The sequence below is a fragment of the Patiria miniata genome, unplaced genomic scaffold (genome assembly GCF_015706575.1).
Source record: "Patiria miniata isolate m_02_andy unplaced genomic scaffold, ASM1570657v1 HiC_scaffold_16, whole genome shotgun sequence".
Lineage (NCBI taxonomy): Eukaryota > Metazoa > Echinodermata > Asteroidea > Valvatida > Asterinidae > Patiria > Patiria miniata.
In genome coordinates, this window is record NW_024037054.1 from 13,237,942 (window position 1) to 13,255,975 (window position 18,034).

General features: G+C 40.5%; 1 protein-coding gene and 1 long non-coding RNA gene across 2 annotated transcripts; both read right to left on the minus strand.

Annotated features, from left to right (window-relative positions):
* Positions 1-7,670: 7,670 nt before the first annotated feature.
* LOC119723055 (polyamine oxidase 7-like) lies at positions 7,671-10,516 on the minus strand. Its single transcript, XM_038193535.1, has one exon. The coding sequence runs from the start codon at positions 10,382-10,384 to the stop codon at positions 8,852-8,854; it is 1,533 nt and encodes a 510-aa protein (XP_038049463.1). The 5' UTR covers positions 10,385-10,516; the 3' UTR covers positions 7,671-8,851.
* Positions 10,517-12,827: 2,311 nt separating this feature from the next.
* Positions 12,828-14,992, minus strand: LOC119723057. Its single transcript, XR_005270510.1, has 2 exons — positions 14,721-14,992; positions 12,828-13,346 (listed from the first exon to the last, which is right to left on the minus strand). It is a non-coding gene; the product is annotated as an uncharacterized LOC119723057 (long non-coding RNA).
* Positions 14,993-18,034: the final 3,042 nt, after the last annotated feature.

Consider the following 18,034-nt stretch of genomic DNA (forward strand, 5'->3'; position numbering starts at 1 on the left):
GCGCGTTATGCACATCGTCAAGTGCCATCATAAATAGTGCATGGGATATGCTATCCCAAGAAACATCTTTTTTCCAAAGTAACCCATTTTATTTTGTTTGTGATATTTAATGGTAAAATGGTGCAACTAGTTTAATTTCTTTTTTCAAAAACAAACAAAGACAAGAAACTGAAGTTTCTACTGTATGTTTACCACATTTTTTACAACCTGTGGTGGAAAAGTTGGTTTAATTGATGGTAAAAATGGGGGGGGGAGCAAATAGAAGGCCTTGAACTTTAAAACAGATTTTGCTCGAAATGAGTTTCTTTTTTTTCAAGTTACACAATTTTGCCGCGAGAGGGCCGAATCGCTGTATTTTTACTGAAATATTTATTTTTTGGAGTGGGGTGGGGTGGGGAATAGTCCCGAAAATTAATCCAGATTTTACGTACGTCATCTCGGGCTACGTTTCGGAAAATAAATGAATTAAAGATATATATTGGACAGAGGCAGCGGAACGCTTTTCAAACTGGGGGCATCACCAAAGAGGGGCACTTGCTCAGAAAAAAGGCACTTTCCGTCGGTGTGAAAGAGAAAATTGTGAAACTATATTTTCGTTTACTCAAATTCAAATTTATCAGCCTTTCAGCAGCTGTTAACTACGCGCTATAGGCTACTATGACTAAATTGGATACACGCGACACCCCGGTATGACTTAAAACTCCAGCTGTTGAATTAGTAGCTTATATTCGTTAATATTTACATTGTAATCCCATCCATTGTTAAGAAGACCCTAGATCTCCTGATCTAAAAAAAAAAAAAAAGGAACCAGGTCATATCTTATGTTTTTGTGACGTTTGTATGCAAGCATAGGTTAGGTCTCGAATAGTGTATTGAGATAACTTTTTTCGCTGATCAAATGCCATGGTTTCCGAATGGAATGCTTGAGTGCTGGGTGTTTTATTTGTGGGTGGTATGGTAGAACAAAGACAAGCAGAATCTTTGTTCGGTTTTATCTTGCTTACAGATCACTAGAGTCTCATCTTTTTATAGGGAAGAATGGCTAAATGTTCTCTTTTGTGTGCGCGCTATTGAAGTTTGTCTCTGAAGAATTCAACCTTATCCTCAAACTATTCATAAGATGGAATTTGCGTCGGAGTGATGTAAATCCTAACAGGTTTTTGCCCTTCACCGACATCAGTGTGTTTCCTCCCGAGAGAAAGTTGGAAAACAATCACTAAGGTGGGACTCGAACTGTGACCACGATCTCCTGCTTACAAGCGCAATACGTCTTACAACTCGACCACCGAGCTTGCGGGATCCAGGGCGGATCAAGGGGGGCCAACGGGGGTCATGCCCCCCCCCCCCCTTAAAAAAATCCCAATTATTTAAAGTGACGTCGCAATAACGGCAGGCACTGCGCAGGCCTACTCCACCATCTTTTGCTTAAAAAAGAAAGTTAAATTGATCAGATATTGCCTCAGATCGCACCACAGATCATCTCCAATCCAAAAATAAAATCGGGGTCCTTAAGCGCGAGCGGGCTATAATTCCAGCCCAACTTTTTTGAGTTTTGCAATTGACTGTTAATCTCAAACTAAAAAACAAATCCGAAACGAGCGTTTTGTCAATGGATACACTGCAAATACTGTGTTTAGCAATTAATCACTTTTCTACACATATTCTTGCTATCAGTATGTTTAGATATTGATGAATAATGTTTAGCTATTGAACATTGATGTTTCAGTGGCGAAGCAAGGTCATTTTGATTGGGGGGTAAACAATGTTTCGAAAAGGGCACTTGCATGTATTATTCAGTTTCTTGACAAAAGGGCGTTTATTGACATTGTATCCTGTTTTGTGCTAGATTGTACCTGATGTGACGAGACAAAAGGGCGTATATAAGATGTTATCCTTTTTTTTTCTTATTACATAACGCGTTATGCACATCGTCAAGTGCCATCATAAATAGTGCATGGGATATGCTATCCCAAGAAACATCTTTTTTCCAAAGTAACCCATTTTATTTTGTTTGTGATATTTAATGGTAAAATGGTGCAACTAGTTTAATTTCTTTTTTCAAAAACAAACAAAGACAAGAAACTGAAGTTTCTACTGTATGTTTACCACATTTTTTACAACCTGTGGTGGAAAAGTTGGTTTAATTGATGGTAAAAATGGGGGGGGGGAGCAAATAGAAGGCCTTGAACTTTAAAACAGATTTTGCTCGAAATGAGTTTCTTTTTTTCAAGTTACACAATTTTGCCGCGAGAGGGCCGAATCGCTGTATTTTTACTGAAATATTTATTTTTTGGAGTGGGGTGGGGTGGGGAATAGTCCCGAAAATTAATCCAGATTTTACGTACGTCATCTCGGGCTACGTTTCGGAAAATAAATGAATTAAAGATATATATTGGACAGAGGCAGCGGAACGCTTTTCAAACTGGGGGCATCACCAAAGAGGGGCACTTGCTCAGAAAAAAGGCACTTTCCGTCGGTGTGAAAGAGAAAATTGTGAAACTATATTTTCGTTTACTCAAATTCAAATTTATCAGCCTTTCAGCAGCTGTTAACTACGCGCTATAGGCTACTATGACTAAATTGGATACACGCGACACCCCGGTATGACTTAAAACTCCAGCTGTTGAATTAGTAGCTTATATTCGTTAATATTTACATTGTAATCCCATCCATTGTTAAGAAGACCCTAGATCTCCTGATCTAAAAAAAAAAAAAAAGGAACCAGGTCATATCTTATGTTTTTGTGACGTTTGTATGCAAGCATAGGTTAGGTCTCGAATAGTGTATTGAGATAACTTTTTTCGCTGATCAAATGCCATGGTTTCCGAATGGAATGCTTGAGTGCTGGGTGTTTTATTTGTGGGTGGTATGGTAGAACAAAGACAAGCAGAATCTTTGTTCGGTTTTATCTTGCTTACAGATCACTAGAGTCTCATCTTTTTATAGGGAAGAATGGCTAAATGTTCTCTTTTGTGTGCGCGCTATTGAAGTTTGTCTCTGAAGAATTCAACCTTATCCTCAAACTATTCATAAGATGGAATTTGCGTCGGAGTGATGTAAATCCTAACAGGTTTTTGCCCTTCACCGACATCAGTGTGTTTCCTCCCGAGAGAAAGTTGGAAAACAATCACTAAGGTGGGACTCGAACTGTGACCACGATCTCCTGCTTACAAGCGCAATACGTCTTACAACTCGACCACCGAGCTTGCGGGATCCAGGGCGGATCAAGGGGGGCCAACGGGGGTCATGCCCCCCCCCCCTTAAAAAAATCCCAATTATTTAAAGTGACGTCGCAATAACGGCAGGCACTGCGCAGGCCTACTCCACCATCTTTTGCTTAAAAAAGAAAGTTAAATTGATCAGATATTGCCTCAGATCGCACCACAGATCATCTCCAATCCAAAAATAAAATCGGGGCCCTTAAGCGCGAGCGGGCTATAATTCCAGCCCAACTTTTTTGAGTTTTGCAATTGACTGTTAATCTCAAACTAAAAAACAAATCCGAAACGAGCGTTTTGTCAATGGATACACTGCAAATACTGTGTTTAGCAATTAATCACTTTTCTACACATATTCTTGCTATCAGTATGTTTAGATATTGATGAATAATGTTTAGCTATTGAACATTGATGTTTCAGTGGCGAAGCAAGGTCATTTTGATTGGGGGGTAAACAATGTTTCGAAAAGGGCACTTGCATGTATTATTCAGTTTCTTGACAAAAGGGCGTTTATTGACATTGTATCCTGTTTTGTGCTAGATTGTACCTGATGTGACGAGACAAAAGGGCGTATATAAGATGTTATCCTTTTTTTTTCTTATTACATAACGCGTTATGCACATCGTCAAGTGCCATCATAAATAGTGCATGGGATATGCTATCCCAAGAAACATCTTTTTTCCAAAGTAACCCATTTTATTTTGTTTGTGATATTTAATGGTAAAATGGTGCAACTAGTTTAATTTCTTTTTTCAAAAACAAACAAAGACAAGAAACTGAAGTTTCTACTGTATGTTTACCACATTTTTTACAACCTGTGGTGGAAAAGTTGGTTTAATTGATGGTAAAAATGGGGGGGGGGAGCAAATAGAAGGCCTTGAACTTTAAAACAGATTTTGCTCGAAATGAGTTTCTTTTTTTCAAGTTACACAATTTTGCCGCGAGAGGGCCGAATCGCTGTATTTTTACTGAAATATTTATTTTTTGGAGTGGGGTGGGGTGGGGAATAGTCCCGAAAATTAATCCAGATTTTACGTACGTCATCTCGGGCTACGTTTCGGAAAATAAATGAATTAAAGATATATATTGGACAGAGGCAGCGGAACGCTTTTCAAACTGGGGGCATCACCAAAGAGGGGCACTTGCTCAGAAAAAAGGCACTTTCCGTCGGTGTGAAAGAGAAAATTGTGAAACTATATTTTCGTTTACTCAAATTCAAATTTATCAGCCTTTCAGCAGCTGTTAACTACGCGCTATAGGCTACTATGACTAAATTGGATACACGCGACACCCCGGTATGACTTAAAACTCCAGCTGTTGAATTAGTAGCTTATATTCGTTAATATTTACATTGTAATCCCATCCATTGTTAAGAAGACCCTAGATCTCCTGATCTAAAAAAAAAAAAAAGGAACCAGGTCATATCTTATGTTTTTGTGACGTTTGTATGCAAGCATAGGTTAGGTCTCGAATAGTGTATTGAGATAACTTTTTTCGCTGATCAAATGCCATGGTTTCCGAATGGAATGCTTGAGTGCTGGGTGTTTTATTTGTGGGTGGTATGGTAGAACAAAGACAAGCAGAATCTTTGTTCGGTTTTATCTTGCTTACAGATCACTAGAGTCTCATCTTTTTATAGGGAAGAATGGCTAAATGTTCTCTTTTGTGTGCGCGCTATTGAAGTTTGTCTCTGAAGAATTCAACCTTATCCTCAAACTATTCATAAGATGGAATTTGCGTCGGAGTGATGTAAATCCTAACAGGTTTTTGCCCTTCACCGACATCAGTGTGTTTCCTCCCGAGAGAAAGTTGGAAAACAATCACTAAGGTGGGACTCGAACTGTGACCACGATCTCCTGCTTACAAGCGCAATACGTCTTACAACTCGACCACCGAGCTTGCGGGATCCAGGGCGGATCAAGGGGGGCCAACGGGGGTCATGCCCCCCCCCCCCCCCCCTTAAAAAAATCCCAATTATTTAAAGTGACGTCGCAATAACGGCAGGCACTGCGCAGGCCTACTCCACCATCTTTTGCTTAAAAAAGAAAGTTAAATTGATCAGATATTGCCTCAGATCGCACCACAGATCATCTCCAATCCAAAAATAAAATCGGGGCCCTTAAGCGCGAGCGGGCTATAATTCCAGCCCAACTTTTTTGAGTTTTGCAATTGACTGTTAATCTCAAACTAAAAAACAAATCCGAAACGAGCGTTTTGTCAATGGATACACTGCAAATACTGTGTTTAGCAATTAATCACTTTTCTACACATATTCTTGCTATCAGTATGTTTAGATATTGATGAATAATGTTTAGCTATTGAACATTGATGTTTCAGTGGCGAAGCAAGGTCATTTTGATTGGGGGGTAAACAATGTTTCGAAAAGGGCACTTGCACATCCGTGCTAAAACGTAGACACGTTTTTTATTCTGACAACTTGGTCTCCGTAAATTCAAAAAGCGGGGGGGGGGGGCTGATACCATATATCGATGGGGGCGCTGTTCAAAATTGCATACTAACTGGCAATATATGGTGCTTTTCAGTGCACAACAAAGACATTTTTTTTTAACAGGGCACTTGTTTAGAAAAAAAGGGCACTTTTTAAGAAAAGAAGGGCACTCTTTACCAATATTGGGAGCGGGGGTAAGCGCTGGTGAAAAAAGGGCGTTTGAAATTGATTTGAGCTACATGTACTATATTATACTTCATCAGCGCTCTCTCAATGCGGACGACACAACACGGAACAATATCTAACACTAGATGGCGCTATTTACATGTACATAACCGCTCTGTACAAAATACACGTACGGCTGAAAATAACGTCCACTGTCTAATGGATGCAGCCACTTCCCATTGACTTGTGTGTTATTGCTGGCTTTAGTCCTGTGATTCGGAAACAGCCTCCCCGCTGGAAATTTGCCAACTCCAAAAAAGTCCCATAAGTTACAATGATAAGCGGGTAGAATAGGAAGTGCGTATTGTACACGTTTTGTGTCCATTTTTCCTGAAAACCCTTATTTTCCGATTGGCTGTTCATTTTAACGTCCCGTACGTGGAAAGCGAATAGCGCCACCTATTGTCTGGCATAGACCATGATTTCGGTTTTGCATATCGCCCCCATTAGAAATGGTGTTCGCCCCCCCCCCCCCCCCCCATTTTTTTCCCCAAACGAGCAATATCAAAAGAGGGCGCTCTCCCTGCATTATGCATATTTATGATGTCAAGGGCTTTAGAGAATAATTTATATAACAAGTAATAATGTATTTTAATTCACCGACGATTGGCAGCTGATTCGGTAGGAATCAGTCCTGACTTCTAATCAGGTGATCCGAGTTCGAATCTCAGTGAGCATTTTTCACAACTTCTCATTTTACCTTTTAAATAACTTAAAGGGAATGAACATCATTGACTTTTGCTGTAATTTTCAGAAATGAATTATTTGAGGGGTTAGTATAATAGATCAAATATTGTTTAACTGATATGTTTGAAGTTTTGTGTTCGAAACTGTTTGAAAAACCAAGTAAAACAATATTGTTTAAGTAGTCTGGTTCCCTGACTCCACTAAAGATAAAATGGATCAATTTATAGAAGTCGGAAAATTGTAAGGTAAGGGAAACAGTCTAGCTGGCCTGCACCCGTTCATGAACATGTAACCAAAAGCAAACAAAATTTGGACTGAAAAAAAATGTAAACAAAAATACCATTTTCTTGAAAATGACTTGACACCAGGTGCCATAATTTTACAGGATGCTTTAGACTGTCATTTACCAACATCCTAGTAAGGTATTTTGTAAAAACTTGGTAGTTTTATTTTTTGATGTTTGCAAATGTTGTATATTCCCTTTAAGTGAGGGAGAACATTTCTCACAAGACATAAGCCTTTCTTGGGTTTGTGTCGTGGAGAACAATGCATTAAATATGCATGTAATGGACCAATCAGAAGATGGAAAACGGATGTCGTTTGGGGAAAAAAAATTCGCCCCCGCCCACCTATTGTACATTGACCATGATTTCGGTTTTGAGAAGCGCCCTATTTGAAAATGGTGCACAGCCACCCCCCCCCCCCCTTCACGAGGCCGGATGTGCGGTGAAAAAAAACAATCTACCTTTCAGCACGGATGAAACTGGGCTCCCCTCCACTGTTACCTCCAGACCCCCACTCCCCCCCCCCCCCCCCCCCCCCCCCATCAGGATGAGAACCCTGGCTATGCCGCTGCCTGAGAATGCACTCAAAACCCAATATCATTTGTGAAGTCCAATTCAAAGCAATTTAGATCTTGACCCAAACCAAATACATTTGTACCTCTCCCAAGACGCACATAATGTGTAATGTTCAATAATGTCCTAAAAAGGGAGTCGTGGCCCATAGTAGTTCAATCATCATCAGTAGAGTAATGACGATCCTTATTAAACTAAGCATCTTTACAAATAAATCAACTGGGCAGATCAGACTTTAAAAGACTTGCATAGGAAGAGTGACGACTGACATATTCTTTATTTGCTCCGTTGGTTTCAAAACAAATGGTTCTGGCTTGCAGTTGCAATCCAAATACTTATCGGAATCTCTGACAGTAATTGATTATCAATGATATAGCCCTGAAAAATATATAGATCTTGTGTTGGGAGCCATCAATCGATTCCAAGTTAGAGCAATTGTCTTGAGATTTTTGTACAATACAGAAAGAAAAAAACAAATGCCAAGATCAGTCCTCATCAGATTTGTTGCCCAAAATTAGAACCCATTACCCAGTGGTGATTCCAGTACGAAAATCATACAAAACCATAAAGTAATAAAATGAAAAGATAAAGATGCGACAAAAAAAAGGATTAAAATAACTGTACCTTGCTTGCCTTGAACATTATTGTGCAAACGAAATCGTGCAAATTAATTTGTATTATTCTATTTGTGGCTTGCTAGAACATCTACGATTAAACTATGGGTGCATTGCTACAAAAGTGTATACGCAAATAATTTCTTTGATACTAAGCCGACAAGGCCCGACATCGAAAAAAAAAACTAAAAAAGGCACACTCAACCAACAGAAACTACTCGTGAAGTAATTCGTTTGTGAATATTTGCCAAACAGTTGGGCCCTATTTTTAAATTAGCCCTAGAAAATGTCCATTCAAAAAATCAGTTTGTTAATTAGTTTGTAAACGATTTTCAGACATATGTATTTTCTCGAAAATAAAGAAGAGGAGTGATCCTTGAAGTTTACGAAATAGCATCATAGATAATAAAGCATTGTGCACAGGGCCTACTTTGTGCCTGGTGGTCGCAGCAAACTTTTCTCAAGAAAAAAGAGAATAATCACAAACGACATCATCAGCCCCAAATAAAGCTGATGATGTACCATGCAAGTAGTGAAATACAAATATGAAACAGTACCGGAAACATACGCTCCAACTATTACAATTGGTTGGTTTCTTTGTTCGCTTGAAATGGAAAGACCCGCCCCTAAAGAATGAAATTTGGTCATGAGCTAATTCCTTCATGGCAAGTGTCTTACCTCAAGAAAAGTGCACAATCTCGGCCAAAATAAACTTTATGAACCACTATCATGTTGATAAATGCGAGTGTTAAGTTGGATCATAATGTACCTATCGGAACTGACTCATTTTCAAAGAATTGGTTACAAAGCAATGAAAGCGTGGAGTGTTGCAGCAAGGCAGATTCCAATGAAAGACAACGTTATTATGTTGCCATTACCGGTAGTCTCGGCAGGACAGGAGTATGACTCAGGCGGTTTGTAAGCCGGGCATTCCTCCCCATTCATACAGGCCATGATCTTCTCAGCTTCACGTATACCGCTACGAGTTGCCCCAATGATGTACCCATTGAACATCGGATCGGTATGCTCGCCAGCAAAGAAAATGTTCCCAACTCGGGACTGGATCTGCTCAAAACCCTCGGTGGAGATCTCCACCGGCCAGTTGGAGTAGGCGCCGTAGTGAAGCGGATTGGTGTCCCAATCAGTCACGTAGATATCTGTAGCCTCGGGGACTGTGGCATCAGGATACATGTTGCGCATCACAGCCTCAACTTCAGCTTTGGTCTCGGCCAGGGGTTGGTTCTGGATCCTGCGGGCTTCATCTCCAGTCACGAAGCCTACGAGGATGTTAGTACCAGCCGGAAACAGTCCAGGGGCGTTCAGGTTAGAGAAGGCGGGGAAGTAGCCACGACGCTCGCTGGCGTACATGATCCACTCATCATCATCCCAGAAGTGAGTGGGGAACTTGATGAAGACCTTGGCAAAGGATGCCATGATGAACTGGAAGAACTTGACAATCTTCCAGTCTGGGAGGGCTGGCTGAAAGTCAATGACGTCGTTCTGCAGGACTCCAAGACTAACCGTGACAAGGGCATAGTCTCCTGTGTAGACGGTGCCGTCTGCACACCTCACTTCCACTCCGTTACTTGATTTATCAGTGACCGACACCACAGTCTTATTCAGGCGAAGATGATTCTTGTAAGCATCCATCATAAGCCAAGGTGTAATCTCCTCAAAGATGCGTTTGAAGCCGCCCTGATCAGTGACAAACAAGTTGCCACCTGTGGCAGAGATTGTCTGGATAGGAGTAGTAGATTTCAGGGAGGTGACAGACGGGATATCCGCCCATTCGAAATCAAAGTCGAAGAATTCGATGGCTTTATGGATTGGTGTTGTGGGTTTCCAGCCGGCTAGACGAAGGGCGGCTCGAAGGGAAATGTCTTTGCGACACTCTTCGTTTAACTCGCTACCGATCTCCTCCAATCGCTCCAAGGCGTGTTCCATATCTTCCCAGATCGGATCAGCTTCTTCGCTCACATCGTGCCCGGTCTCGTTGCGGATGATGACAGAGTCGAAGTCTGATTCGTGGTACTGGATGGAGAGTCTCTTGACCCAGTCGATGATTTCGGTCCCCGGGGGCTGGGCCCAGTTAGCCCCAGCCTCAACCTGCACTCCAGCGAAGGTAACATCGTGGACTCGCCCACCGAAGAAATCAGCAGCTTCGATAATGATCAAATCATCCATACCTTGGTCGTGGAACTCCTTGGCGGCTTGCAAGCCTGCCGCACCTCCGCCGATGATCAGAACCTTAGCACGGTTATCATCGTAGTTTTGAGCCAACCCCAATTTCACAGCAACAAAGCAAAGCGATAGGAAAACTGTGACCTTCGCCATTTTGGTATGTGAACTGCAATGCTACTTGAGCATTCTCCTTAAAACACATCTACGGCCACAAAGACGTCCACTTGCTGCCCACGCATGTACATGTACGGTTGGGTGGCCGCATGTAATGCAATGCCCAGCCTACATTGTTGGAGTGAAGTAAACTTGCGTAAGTCAATTGTCGTTTAGTTTTATTCACACTGAAAACACATTCCTGTTCACACAGAACATGCTCAAATCCATCACAAACATCAAATACGCGTATACGGCGCTAAGTAATTGGTGAACACTCCGTGAGTTAGTTAGGTCATGAACACGATGGACTGCTCAGGCAAAATAAAACAATGCCAAAAAATGGTAAGCTAGAGCACTTCTACAAGTTTAGGTTAATACATGTAATTAACATAAGCTTTAGCTGCAACCACTTTTACTTCATCAGATTATGCCAGGACAATCCTGGGACATACCGTTATTTCGTTTTACCGTTCTGGATTTCCTCCAAAACAAAAACAGTAAACGTACCGTAGACCGTTTTGTCGTTTTACAGTTTTATAAAACGACAACCGGTATTATAACCGGGGCCATTCAGAATTTTCAATGTTTTAAAATTTCGATCTTTTTTCCAAATTGTGGGTGGGTGGGTCACGCTAAATAATTGAAAATCGAAATTCACTTTCCATGGAAAAAAGATTTAAAAAAACAAAGAAAGATAGATCTTTTGACTTAGGAAGGAATTCCTTCCTCCATGATGTCATATAGTTAAAGTTTATGTAAACTTGTATGAAAAGTCAAAGAAAAGTAACTACCATGATCTATTTGACACCAAGTTTGTGTTAACTTGCCGGTAACGCCCTAAAAAATTATCCAGACAAATATGTTTATTTTGTAACATTTTATGTTCGTCTGTCGGTCTTCTATGCTGTTATGTTTACTTTTAGGTACCTTCAATGGTACTATGTTTAATTAACCTGTTCATTTGGTTAATTAAACTAATAACGCACATATAGTTGCCAAATATGGCACTAACAAGTTTGAGGTCGGCAATTTCGTCTTTAAAAATCTGGGTACGTCGGGTTACCGTACACACAATTGTCCTGGAAACAACAGTATACAGAAAGTCGTACGCAAGAGCTCCCCAGCAAGTATCGCTGACGCCATTATGATTCAAAAATTTCTCACCGTGTCACACAGTGAAATAACTAAACAGCGTCGTTGTATTGTGAACACATAAAAACATTAAGTCGCGTTCTTGCACACTTTCTTCAAGTCAACAAAGATATCCTTGAACCACTGCCCTTGCTTTGCATAACAAGTGCACATGAATGAACGAGTCTACTTTTTTTCAAAGAAATTTCTTTGTACAGTCACCAGACTCTATTCAGTAAAGTCCCCGTCAAAACTAAAGTAAACAATCCACGGGCATAACGCACGGCTACACCATCGTACAGTGTGGCAGGGACACCAACAAGTAACACAACAATTATTTTTTTTTTTTTAAATTGATAAATATTCTGATTGAATTTCGTTAAAAGATACTTGTTGGTGAGGTATCACATATTCTAGCAAATTGATAAAAATGTACAATATTACAATATGCAATTTTGAGGGAAATGGGCAACATACTGCATAAATAATTTCACTTGATCATATTCACAATACACAAACCGACAATTTTCATTTTCAGACCCACAACGAGAAATATTGTTAACACTGGACTTATTGTGAGGAGTTGTGCTGGGAATCCATGAAGATGTTATTTTCACAGAGTTGCTGACTCAAGTCATGTGACTTGGACTCGAGTCGGACTCGAGTCGCTATTTTTGTGACTTTTGACTTGAATTTTAAATACCAGCTTTGACTTGTGACTTGACCTGGACTTGCAAACAATGACTTGTGACTTGACTTGGACTTGCAAAAAATGACTTGTTACCAACCCAAGTCAGACGCTACTCGATTTTTTTAAAATTGAAGTCGCCCATCACAAGGCCCAAAAGGCCACTCAAGGTGTTTATAAATGCAGTTTATAGATGCAGCGAGAAAGTTTCATTCCAGAAAATAGACCCCAGTGACTGAATCCAGTAAAATGAATAGTTCCCACTAGTTTCAAAAGTTTTCAATAAGACTGTCACAACAAACTACAGTTTTCAATGACCAAGTCTCTTGCTTAATGTAATGGTTGAACAAACTTTGAAAGGAACCTTTCACTAAAGAAAACGTGCCTTTGTCAATTGCAAGTAAAATACCGGATAGCTTAACCCATTGGTATAGGCGTTTAGTATGTATACATGAAAATTGAACAAAGGTGTTAGTATACTTTCATGTCATCTCAGCATTTATTTCTACAATGTAAATGTCGCAGGATCTATTCCAGTTAGGAAAACCCCAATGATATAAATCCAACCGGTTCAGTTCGACAAAATAATCAAAGAAATAAAAATGTACAGAAATAGGTGTATTTACAGCTCGAATTAAAAAAGACTTTTAATTCAAATCACTCAAACACTCTTCAACTTGAAGTCAAAACAAAATATAAACAAAGAAAGTGGATATGTAAACACAAATGAAAATGCACAGAATATTACAATAATTTATACAATGAAAGAAAAGGATAAGCTTTCAGCAGTTGCGTCTCCCGTGGTCTTGTCCAGATCCAGCGATGACCAACGATTCGAATCCAGTTACGTCCACGAACGCGCGAGTACAAAGTTCGCGAAAAGAACAAAGTTCACGGAGCGAGAATTCAAAGAAGAAGAGGAGATCCGGGGACGTCAAAGGACTGCAACAGGCGGGAAACTAGCGACTGCAACTCCCGGAAGGACGCAACTCGTCAGGGGACGGCCAGGGGTGTGATGAGATGAAAAGGTGATATGGAGGAAAGCGGAACAGAAAATCGTCACTCAGCTCCAGAAGTGGTAGAAGTAGTAATACACAGCTAGGTCTCGTCCTCGTCCAAAATGACAAACGGCAGGAGAACCTGTGCCAGGAAAATGATGGGTTTACAAAATAATGAAAGTGTTCAGCGGTGACTCCAGTCCAGAGCAAGGAGAGTGATGTACTCTACACCAGAGCAAGGAAAGGAATCATAATTAACTAAATTATTTTAAACAAGTCTATAAAAATAACCAAAAGAATATCAACTGAAATATATTATAAACTAAACCTACAAAATAACTAAGGTCATCAGAAGAAGATCCATAAAATCCTTCTTAAAACCAAAACACTGAAACTATTCCCATAGATCATTAACCTGGGCTCACACTGAGATAACCAAAACACAAGCCTAAGGCCAGTTCTAAAGTAAAGATAAAAAACGAGCACAGTGCGACTAGCCTACAACAGGTGGATGATGATAAAACAACAGTAAATTCTCGTGCATACGAATTGAGCAATCTACAGTGTACCCAAGGTCAACCAAAACTTTCACACACTCTGGCCTGGTCTGGACCCTGGACAGAGTCTTGCACACAAGATTACAAGATAAGATCAGTGCTAGAATGTCTCAGATAACAGAGCAACTGGACCCACACGTGGTCAAGCTAGCTTAAAGTGGCAGAACTGTGACTAGTGACTGTGATAATACGAAAAATGTGTTTGGCTAAATCATAGGCTAAATACACTTACAGTTAAAGGAGCAAGCTAAGAACTCAAATCTAAAGCAATTAAACAAACCAATTCCTACAATGAATGAATTGTCATAGCTCAGAAATGGCACGATTCATACAAGTCTCAGACATATATTAAACTTCAAGCTATATCTGATCTAATCAAAAGGAAATGCTCAACTTATCTAAAGAATAAAATAACTATTCAGTAATCAATAAATAAGAAAAGTTTAAGTAAGTTTCAACATGTTCAAGCAACCCTATGATATGAAATCATAAACCAGCATCAACTTGAAAAGTTAAAAGCCATAGGTTGAACATATATCTTCATCAACTTCAATCTATCTAATTATCATTCAGAAACTCCAAACAGTCCAAATGAAATATAAGTGAATCAGATCATTAAATATCTTTCACAAAATAAACTGAATCCATGAACCAATGGAGGTTTCCACTCAAGATAACTTTCAAAACAGAAGTTATAAAGATACATTCAAATATATTATCGAATATTGTAACGACAGCATGAATTGGAATCAGACGCAATCAATATGTACAACGGAAAGAACTCATTCAAATAAGTTTCATAGTACTTAGTAGAAAATAACTATCGACTCATCAAGCAAGGAAGTTGAGAATGAAAAGTAAATATTCTCTGAAAATATTCAAGACAACTAATTGTTCACTTATGGTCTAATACTAGTGAAAAATATATACTTAAATGAAGACAAATTTGGAAAACTTACCTGTGCCAGGAAAATGATGGGTTTACAAAATAATGAAAGTGTTCAGCGGTGATTCCAGTCCAGGGCAAGGAGAGTGATGTACATGTACTCTACACCAGAGCAAGGAAAGGAATGCCGCACCCGCGCACAAACAACCCATCACTCCAGGCCAGGCTGTTGCCCCCCACATTGTCTTACATAATACAAGTGAACCATGCCTGACACAGGGCAGCACCACAGAGGGTACAAGAAGAAGAAATTTGATGAGGCAGCATAACCACCTTGAAAACAATAGACTTAATTGTGCTAGTCATACAACAAATTAAAATAATGGCAATTTTGGGGGGTATGACATAGTATTAATCTTATTTATGGAACACGAGCACCTTCTTTTACAGCGGGTGAATTCCCAACCTAATTATTAGTCTTTAATAAGATTGTACTCAGATCTCTCAGCTGCAATTAAGAGCTTAACTGAACTGTCTGGGAGATTACGTAACAATCTTTAGTAAAACCCGCCAGGGCAAACAGAACTATCTATATATATAAGAGAGAAGTTTACTCGCCCCCGAGACGATGTTTGCTCCTGAAAGGATCCGAGACCGCGGGCTCACGCGGCGCCAAAATCGCTCCACGTCCGTGGAAAAATGCGGAGGGTGTCTTCCGCCGGGTTGGACACTTCGTGTCGTCCTGATTTTCCCGTACGGACCGGCGATCCGTTTCGTCTATTTTTTGTGACTGCGTTTTGCGCAGGAATTTGCCGTCGTGTGCGCTTTCACGTTGACTGCCTGGTCGCCCCCTGTGCTGGCTTTTCTGCGAGTCTAGACTGTGCGAGGTCAGCGAGGTCAACGTAGGGGTTTCGTTTACGTGTTCTACTCAGCCGTTCTGCAAAAGCGTTCACCAAATTGTGGATGGGGTGACCTTGGTAAAATATTTTTCCTCCATGGTGCGTGGCCACCAAGTGCCCCTATTCTTTCATATGCTTCGCTTGCCGCCCCTGCGCCGAGTGCAACGAATAATCAGAAGGACTACACATTAAGTATGCCTTGCGCGGTCTGACCAATCGAAAGTCTACACTGCGTAGTATTTCCGGGCTATGGAAAACCGTCGATGGCAACGCGTACTGCAGCCTGCTCCACACTCTGGAAACGAGGTTGGGTCTACGGTGCTCGCTATTTGAAGCGCAAGCATGTGACGTCGCGTGATAGAGTGCTGTTGCTCCCATAATGTGTTTACAGCTCCATGCTTCCACCACCAAGGCTGAGCGTTGTGAGTTCGCTGCCCGCCACGTATAATTCAGTGTCGTGTTATAATTTCGGGTGCCTGTTTGGGGTCAACGAAGGATCGATGCATTGCTTCAAACATCGCGATCTTAAACGCAGTCACACAAAAAAACGGCGAAAAAGTGTCCGACCCGGCGGAAGACACCCACATTTTTCCACGGACGTGAAGCCGCGGTCTCGGATCCTTTCAGAAGCAAACATTTCTCGGAGGCCGAGTAAAACTTGCTCTTATATAGATGGTTGAACCAACTTGAATAAAAGTTGAATCGCAGACGGTCTCGCAAATTGTAAGAAGTTCAAGTTTACGTTTGTTGAAGACTCCAATACTGAAACTTATAATTATTACCTTCCTCCGTGATTCGGACCGTTTGTAATTTGTTGGTAACACTCAACATTTTCATTTCAAATGACACCTTCACGTTTTATTGCATTATGATTTATTGTCAAACTGTACAACCAGCCTTCGCCTGTACTAGTAACCTTTTCACTACGTTTTCCAAATGCGACTGCCTCACAAAAAGCCAATTTAACAGACCAATGGCAACATTTACAGACAGTTGCCATGGTACATAATTATCATGTGCGTAAATCGACGGGGGACAGGGGGAACCCCCACATACACACATTTTGTGGGGGGACATTGTTTGGTCCCCCCCCCCCCCCCACACACACACTTTTTCTTCCCCAAATAAAAATATTGTAGCCTACAATAATGATTCTATTGCTCAAAATACATGTAGCTGATTCAATTACTCAAAACTCACAACTTTCACAGATGATCTTTTGCTCAAATTGGTTTTAGTGATCAGAAATTGCCTCAGATCACACCACAGAAAATTGCTATTCTTTAACTGCATGTCTCCCCAACTATATCCCCCATTTACATTTAACTCCCCACATTTTCATCCCCAACACTACGCCCTACCCGATCTATGATCGGGTAAACCAGCTTGTTGTTATATATGGGTGTCTGCGTCTATAAAATCCCGGGACATACCGTTATTTCGTTTTACCGTTTTGCATTTCCTCAAAACAAAAACAGTAAACAAATCATTGACCGTTTTGTCGTTTTACAGTTTTGTAAAACGGTCAAACGGTATTAAGATAAATACGGTTTCTCTGTTTTATAAGTTTAATAAAATTCATTACAGCATAACGATCAATGAGTTTTGTTTTACAGTTTTACACAAATAACTTTGAAAAACAGCAAAACGGTCAGTATTGAATACAGACTGTTTTTTTATTTCAGTGTCATAGTGAGCAGTCCGTGGTGCATTTTGTGGTGCTGGGCAAGGGGGATGGAGGGGGACCATGCTTTACATGAAAAAGTGTTACCTCGGCACAATGCGTGGTGTGATTCCTGGCGTGACCATGACCCCCTTCTCACGCGATTCAGTTGGTAGGGCTTAAGAGTTGCAAGCAACTTAAAAATGGCGCTGGAAATCTTCAAGGGGGGACATTACTTTTTACAATGGATACAGGATGGTAATACGTTTGAAGAAGTTGCAGATATTTGAAGGAAATTGGAGTTCGGCGCGGCTCTTCAATAGCCAGTTCGAAAACTATGTCGTGAGAACGAAATGTGAGGAGGGTAATTTGAGGACGCATTAACATTCCTAGGTGCGTTGCTTAATTGCCGAACCTAAATCAAAAAATGGTCGACAGGACTATTGACCGTTTTTCATTGTCATGTTCTTGTAAAACAACACTCTGAAAATGAAGCAACTAACCGTTTATCGCTTTCAACAATCAAGAAAAACAACAAAAAGGTCACTGTTTTTTTGTGACCTAATACCGTTTGACTGTTTTACAAAACTGTAAAACGAAAAAACGGTCAACGGTGCGTTTACTGTTTTTGTTTTGGAGGAAATGCAAAACGGTAAAACAAAATAACGGTATGTCCCGGGATTCTATAACAATAAACGTCTGAGTCTCATAAGGAGGCGTATAGCATGCGCAAGCCAAACGTTCATTTGACCACCTCCCTCCCCGCCTACCAGACAGAGATGTTTATGCTTGATACATGTAATTAAGTCAAGCCTCAAGGGAACA

Bases quoted from the DNA above. Each gene is read 5' to 3' on its own strand.
- LOC119723055 (XM_038193535.1), bottom strand. From the start codon at position 10,384: ATGGCGAAGGTCACAGTTTTCCTATCGCTTTGCTTTGTTGCTGTGAAA.